Source organism: Telmatherina bonti (assembly GCF_933228915.1).
Source record: "Telmatherina bonti genome assembly, chromosome: 18".
In the NCBI taxonomy this organism is placed as follows: Eukaryota; Metazoa; Chordata; class Actinopteri; order Atheriniformes; family Telmatherinidae; genus Telmatherina; species Telmatherina bonti.
The window spans coordinates 21,961,653-21,969,560 of NC_136616.1; the positions used below are offsets into that span (position 1 = coordinate 21,961,653).

At 36.7% G+C, this 7,908-nt stretch overlaps 1 protein-coding gene across 1 annotated transcript in view; it reads right to left on the bottom strand.

The window, feature by feature from the left end:
* Nucleotides 1-7,908, bottom strand: part of LOC306768920 (zeta-sarcoglycan-like) — a gene marked incomplete at both ends in the record, with an annotated part of 40,351 nt that overhangs the window by 7,046 nt on the left and 25,397 nt on the right. The window contains 3 exons of the mRNA XM_079257396.1: nucleotides 5,044-5,116; nucleotides 5,425-5,547; nucleotides 6,571-6,658. Coding sequence (XP_079113522.1) covers nucleotides 5,044-5,116; nucleotides 5,425-5,547; nucleotides 6,571-6,658 — 284 coding nt within the window. The remainder of the gene's footprint in view (nucleotides 1-5,043; nucleotides 5,117-5,424; nucleotides 5,548-6,570; nucleotides 6,659-7,908) is intronic.

Genomic DNA, 7,908 nt, shown 5'->3' on the forward strand with positions numbered 1-7,908 from the left:
CCCTCGCTGAGTTCTGCACAACAATAAAGTCTTAAGTGGGATTTGTGAATATTGCTCGATTATTCTGTTGGATAAATGTTTCCGAAAGTACATTTCCTATGTGGGAATCATTAGTTAATGATGGAGGGATGAGACATCACAGGAGTCCAACTTAGGTTTGGACTTTTATCCTTTATGCACTAAAATTTCTCAAGATTCCTCAAATGGTTTATTTATACTGTGCCCAGTAAAGTGAGAAATGTCCATATCCTTCTCTTTGAGGAGAATAAACAGTTCACTGATTGTCTCTCAAGTTTATTTTTTTCTTTTTTTGTCTTGTCCAGCATTTAAGCAAGCAGAATAATGGTCTCACATTTATAAAGAAGTAAATAAACTGTACATCCTCTCTCTGACTCAGCCTTCAATAGATACTGCTTTTGTACTGTATTTTGTTAAAATAACCCACTTTTAAGACTATTTTTCTTCTTTTTTCTCCTTAGTCACCCTCATTTTTATCTGTATCAGTTGTTAGTGTTACAGATTTGAAACTGGATGTAAATGAACAAATGGAACTGGTACGCAATGACTTTGTCTGATTGGTGGTGTAAGAAACAACATCTCTGTTGCAGCTACAACAACCAGACAAAATGCTCCTGCTTCATCAGCTCTCAGTCCTTCCAAAGCAGTGGAAGAGAAGTCTAAACAGAGTTCGCAGGACCAAAAACTTGTTCCACTCTGCTTTTATCTTCGTAATGAACATGTCACTCTTGTGAGGACGCTGTGATTGCAGAGACCATCCTGAAAGCTGCTCACATCAGCTGGAGAGTGCAATGAGGCTAGCAGCATTGCTGTTAAAAGCTATTTTCCAACTCTGTGATACCAAGTCTGGAAATGCAGTGTGTGATGTCTGCACTTTGAGGAACCAGAGTGTCGGCATTTGTTGCTCAAAGTTAGACCAGCCTCACTACAGATCATTCTGTAATTTCAAGCATCTCTCTTGAAAAATTGACTAAAGTTTCCCTTTTGACAAGACTGAGAATTGGGAGATATTTGTTTAATTTATCTCTGTTTAATTTATTTATCTTTATTCAAAGGATGTCAAAAGATTAGAGTCTTCCTGGGACTACATGTCAGACGCATCTCAGCAAATGCAACCGCAATTAGCTGTACCAGGACTGATATCACAGCATTTATCACACAACTTCCTCTACTATTCTGATGGATTTTGGACATGTATATTTGAAATCAGAGCACAACCCTTCAGACAGACACAAATTATGTAATTACATCATTGACAGACATATTTTCATATTTAGGCCTATCATTTTCTAGCTGCAAGCAGCTCTTATCATCAAGCTGAGTGGGCAGATAGCAGAAGAGTTGAAACCCCCCCCCAAAAAAAAAAAAAAAAAAAAACCAAACAAACGCTCAGAGTCAAACTCTCTGCAATTATCAATCTTGATGTATGTCACCAGAGGATATTTTGAAAGTGGAACTAAGCTTAAGTGAACTACAGAGGTCACCGTGAGGTAAAAGAGCTGTTTGGAGCCTGACAAGAGCAGCGACGAAAGCGAATGAAGCACTGAGAGGGACGCCAGAACTGCATCCATTTTAAACTACACTCCAGAAGTTTTAGCTGCATCTACGTCAATGGATACCTTCTTGATAAAACACTCATTTGTCAAAAACTTTTAGTAGTTTTGGGTGCTGAAAAGAGCAGGTCAATCCCACTGCTCACCTATTAACTATCAGCACTGCTGTCTTTGTACTATACGACAGAGATAAACAATTGCTTGACTGAAATATTATTTGGGATTTTACATTAGGAGTTATTAGGACAACCTGTTCTAATAATGATACATATTCTGAATACCTCCAAAAGGTACTATTACATAATTTCCTGCTGTTGACAAATTCTGAATCAAACAGCAGATTTATCTTACTTTATATATATTAGGTGATAATTTGATTTTTTATTTATTTATTTATTTATTTTTATGTCCAGTCAGTTATTTTATGCTGTTTGTACAACTAATTAATAGATTTGTTAAATTATAGTAGCAGTCTATCAAATTTAATTAATCAGCCAGCATCTTACCAAAATGTGTTGACCTTTTCTAGTTTTCTCACCATCACCATGTTCCTGTTAAATGTCCTTCAGCCGCTCTAATACAAACGGTAAAAACAATGTATTTTTCACACATTAAAATGGGCTGCAGCAAGAAAAAATGTAATATATGTAGTGTAGTAGTAAAGTTTACAGCATTCACTCAATTATCCTGCTTCTTCTTTTCAGGTATTTGAAGGATGAAAGATGATGATGACTAACAAAGACGCTCTTCAGTTCCAGTGTACACACGTTCAGCACTTAGGGAAAAGAGCAGGTGCTTCAAACAGGAGGAAGATCTCAGGTGAGCTTCTCTGATTGTGTCTTTGCTATCTTAATCTCCCAGATTACCAGTGGCTTGTAGAGAAATAAAGCACAGAACAAACAGTGATCGTTCTTTAAAAAGCAATAGGAGGGCGACCAGGAAGCAAGGCAAGCCACATCTTCATGTTCTGAGAGACGTTTACTGGCAGCAGGTGAAGGATTGAAAACGAGGCTTTAACAGAATATGCTTTCAGAAAGGTGATGAGAGAGAAGGCATGCCCAAATTTAATACATACAATTATATATTACACATTATTGTTCATATTTGGTGCACTAATTCTTTGCTGTACCAATGCTTCTTGGCATGAAATCTCATGCTATTAAGAGTCCTGTTTATTTCCCTTTTTGATGGTCTCACATGTTTAATGAACCCACTAACATGAAATGTTACAAACGGGAGAAAAGAAGAAAGCTGAAAGATCACATTTTTGTGACAGGTTTTGATTTTGGTGAGAGTCAATCTTTTCTTATTTACATAGAATTACACTGTATGATATTATGTCGGCTGATATATATTAGACGTGCGGGCGTAAGCAGTTAATAGAGCAAGGCAGTTCATGAGTTATGTCAATGACTGTTCAATGATGAGGTATTGCAGCACAGTGAGACGGTCAGTTTTTACTACAGAACACAAAAAAAGAAAAACAAAACACACAAAAAACAGCTTGCCAACATAAATGCAGCTTTATCCGACAGGATTACACTCAACCCAATGTGAATAAGTCACCTGGAAAAGATGAAAATTCATTACTTTGAAGAACAGAATAACACAAATGGTTCTGCTTTTCATCTGATTTCTACAGGGGGGATATGGAAGTCTAAATAAATGTATTTCCAGCTACACATTGTGGTTTATACAATAACAAAGCAGCATGGTTGTTTATTTATAGACCACATTTAACAACCGCTATTGGCCAACGTGCTGTACAACAATAGTAACCAGGTTTGGAGACCGTGGCCTTGAGTAGTCCCGTAACTAGCACTACCTTCCGAGGAAAAAGCCTACAACAACAAAAGGGTGGCATTACACTGTTCTCTAAAGTGTGTTGGTTTCTGTTTAGCAACATTTTCTAAGATAACCGGTCTAGTTAATTAGTTTTTCCCTAACTGTTGATGAGCCGTACAGCAGCACTGAAAAAGTAGCTGGCTGACAGGTAAAATCCATCACTCACTCTCTCTCTCTAGAGGAGCATTGTTGTGCATTGCTGCTGTCAGTTTCTAAGCCTCCAAGTGACACATTACAGTCAGAAAATATAAATTCTGGGAGGAAAAAAAAATAAAAGTGAACTCTCCCTACTCTGGCACTGCTGACTGCATCAGTCCTACTGAAAATTAGCACCAGAGCCTTTTTGTTCCCAATAATGCAGATGTGACCTGGAAACAATCAATACTTGCATCTACTGTTGAGCCATTTTAACATGGGGGTGAATGCTGAATGAAATCATCTCCATTGTACATAAAATCCAGATGCTAGCAAATGTTAGTGGGACTTTAACCAGTGTTAAAAAGCTATTGAGATTTCAATAAAAGCTCCAAAATGATGAAATGGCATGTCACTTGATATCAAATCTGCTTTGATGTTGACTAACATATCATTAGCCTGGTAGCATAAATGCCCAAGTCATATTTTAATGCTTCTGTAGGATCTATTAAAGAGAATAACAAAGAGCTTTAATATGATGTTGGGAAAGGAAATGGGGTTTAGATATAAGTATTTACTTAGCCCTGACAGTACAGTTTGTACATCTGCTGGAATATTTGTACAAGTTTCATTATGTAAGAAAAATGTACTTTTTCTTTGATATTGTGTAAATGAACCAAATTTGATATATAAGCTTTAAGTAGAAAATAATCAGAATCCTGCTCCAGTGAATGTCATGTTGCTTTTATCATTTACTTATGTCCTGCCTCGCTCTCATTTTATGGCCTCTTGTTAAGACTTTGACCACATTGCAGATGGTCACCCCTGAGCTGAGCCTGTGTGTGTGTGTGTGTGTGTGTGTGTGTGCACGTGAAAATCCTCTGTGTGTGTGTAGTTGCTTGAAAGTGAAAATCATCAGTATTCCTCTCACTCTGGAGGATTTAGCTGCCAGAACACTGCTTTTTCTGCCAACTTTGATCCCAGCTCTCCTCTCAGGACCAGTAAGGTGGACAACAAACTGCAAACCTTATAGCTCGTTAATGGACCGACGAGGGGCTCAGAGCCTCAGGCAGAGTTCAGCTGGGATAACATGCACAAGGGGGTGAAAAGAGTACAGTACATAACCAAACCCACTTTCTCCATGCTCTGTCAGGACTTTAATCAATTCCTGACTCCAATAGGGAAAACTAATAAATTAGTTCACCCCTCGGCGGTGAAATTAATAGAGTGGTCAGATCTGTGTTGGTAGTAACCTGGAGATGCTTGAATTTACAAGATGATGCTTGAGATAATGATACTGATGAGTAATGGTTCCTGTCCCACGTCTTTTTTTTTTTTTTTTTTTTTTTTTTTAAGCACAGCTATCAACTTTGAAATGCCACAGAACATTTATCATCGTTATTTAAAGATCTTAATTTTAATTTAACAGGATATGAACATATGACATTAAGCTTTAATGGATTTCAGTAAAAGTCACTGATTATAAACTTACTTCAGGTCCTCAGAAGTCCTCGCCTGGATCAGCGGAGTCTCGATCGAGTGTTCAAATACAGCACCTTCTGAGCCTGCCGATAAAATGCTACATTATAATTCACCCAGCATTGGGTTCACTAAAACCTTTTGTCCCTTTAGGCTTCATATTTTCCATATTTTTGGCTCGGTTGGTTTGGATGAAAAAGAAGAAAACAAGCTAAACAGATATTATTACACACTGTATTCATTTTGGCCAAATTTTTTGTTCACTTTGACTAAAAACAAATATATTTAATAAACAATAGACATTTTTTTTGTATCCGTACCAAACAGACATTTAATTTGCTCAGTTAATCCAAAAGAAACATACCAATCAAATGATCAATTGATACGAATTTACCTGTGACTGTCAGCTGCTCTGTTGTCATTGTGAGTTCCTGCTCATCTGCAGTGAACAGAAGTCTGCCCCCGTCTCGACTTCGCACCTCCAGCCTCTGACACTGTGCCTCCACAGCTTCAGGTCCTGCCAAGCAAAAGAGATGAAAGAAACCAGAGTGCATCAATGTGCTAAAAATGGACACGCTAATAAAACAACTCTACATTTTATATTATTATATTACAACTTTATAAAGCAGAAATTTGCTGAGTCAAAGTATTTCAGTTTGAGAAGTAATAGATCATAAACATGTGATTTTTTTTTAAAAGCTCGCCATTAAAACTTTAAAAAAATTACACTTGCAAATAGATGTTATGTTACATCGCATTTTGAGGAATTCTTGCTCTGCAAATAGAAGAGATCTGATGGTGAGGGATGAACGTCGCTTTTACTACAAATAAACACAAATCAGTGGTGGATTCTGCTGGTGAGGAATATCAAATCCTGGACTCCAAACTGTGGTATTTGTCCATATCTGTACGCAAACATTTCGAACAACGCCCTTGCTTCTGCTCTCTTCTCTTTTCTACTAATCTACGGGGTGTGATGATGGGGAATTTAATTATTGTCGCCAAGCTTTATCTCATTCCAGACAAAATGCACTGTTTAACAAAAGTTGGCACTGGTTTTCTCAGAAAGGTCAAGCATGACCAGAAAGAGTCATATCCCCGGTCTTATCAAATCAGCATCAACTCTCTGCTCATGCTGGCTAAGATCAACAGCTATTAATGTTAATAAGCAGGTCATTTGCTTCCTCGTGGTCATTAATCATGTGAATGACTTTGGTAATTTGGACTGACTGCTGGTTAAACCTGATGATGAGAATCTACTGCCCTCTCAATAAGTGAATTTGAGGTTATGGTGTTGAAGAAATTACAGGGTTGATTCTGGAGAATATTAAACAGAATTTTATCAGTTTATTGTCCTAATTTTATAAGTGATAATAACAAGTTATATTAATTGGGCAATTCAACGGCTATGTGCAAGTATGAAAGCCAAAAGGCAATGGGGCATAAAACTACTGCTCTCTCTATAAACTACCTCTATGTTACACTCCAAAAAGCAGCTGTTTCCCCATCAGCTTGCAGACAAGAGGCAATTTAAACTCACCCACTGTGAGCTGACCAGTTAGCTGGCCTTGGACGTCTCTGGCATTCAGCGTTACGTTCTTTTCTGATCGTAAGACCAACATGCCGTCCTGGGAGAACCATGAGAAAGGAAGAAAAACACACAGACAGAAACAGTAGGAAAAAAAAGGGATTTAACAAAAGGCAAGAAAAATCTTTTGGCATCATTTGGTTTTATTTTCAATGTTGAAGATTTATGGGAGGAAATAAGGAATTATCAGACATTTTTAATTGTAATCACTCTTTTTTTTTTAATCTTCTGCAGAAATCAATAAAGTTAATTACATGCCTGGTGGTAATGTAACTATCAACTAAAATGACTTGTTTTCTCCAACAGCAAGGTTGGTATGTGCATCTTTCTTGGGTATTAACCAGCAAGAATTGAACAACATTAAGACAGAAACATTAAATAAAAGAAAATAAAAATATTAAAATATGAATAATTTAGTGTTTCAAAAGTTAAAAGAAAAAAAAACTTGACAGAGCGAAACAGCAGCTGAAGTGAAGGGGATCCTTCTCTTCACGGCAGACATTTAATTAAAGACTTGTTCTGCTTTCTAGCAGTTTTGTATCGAGCAAGTTTGCGGTTATCTGCAACTTTGAAATAAGTTTGCTTTTACTGTTTTAATATAATTTATGATTATATTGTGATTTTGCTATTTGTGTTGTCTTTCATGCTTTTTTAAAATTTTTACATTATCTGTAATGCTTTTACTGTTTGAAAGGTGCTATACAAATAAACTTACAGCCTTATATGACATCCATACCATGGTACTCTTTGTGTGCAAGAAAACAATGTTTTGAGTCCCTTTGTTGAAAATTCACTATTCTGTTTAAAGCAGTCCACCAAAAAAAAAAAAAACAAACAAAAAAAAAACGAAAAAACCTGCAACATTAGTTTGAGACAGATGGAAAAAAAAAACACATGAGACTTTGCTTTGCCAAGTTATCTCTTTCTAATTGTTTGATACTTCATGAATACAACCAGCATAACATAACAGCACTTGTTATCACTGTGTACAAATAAAATAAACTCGCACATTTTTAAGATAAACACATAAACATATCTGTGTGACAGATTGATAGGCATGAAGAGGAAAGCTGAAGATCAAACTCTTCGTGTCTGAGCAAAAATTATGCTGCCATTGTCTGAGCATACCAAAAGTGGAACTGAGCTTCAATGTTTTTCTGCAATTCTGCAGATTAAATGGTGTAAAAATGATTATAGGCAGCATCAAAACCAGTGCGCTCAATTTCTAAAGAACCAGATGATGCTGAGAGCTCAGTGACCTAATGATTATTTGCACCCTGATTTGCAAAA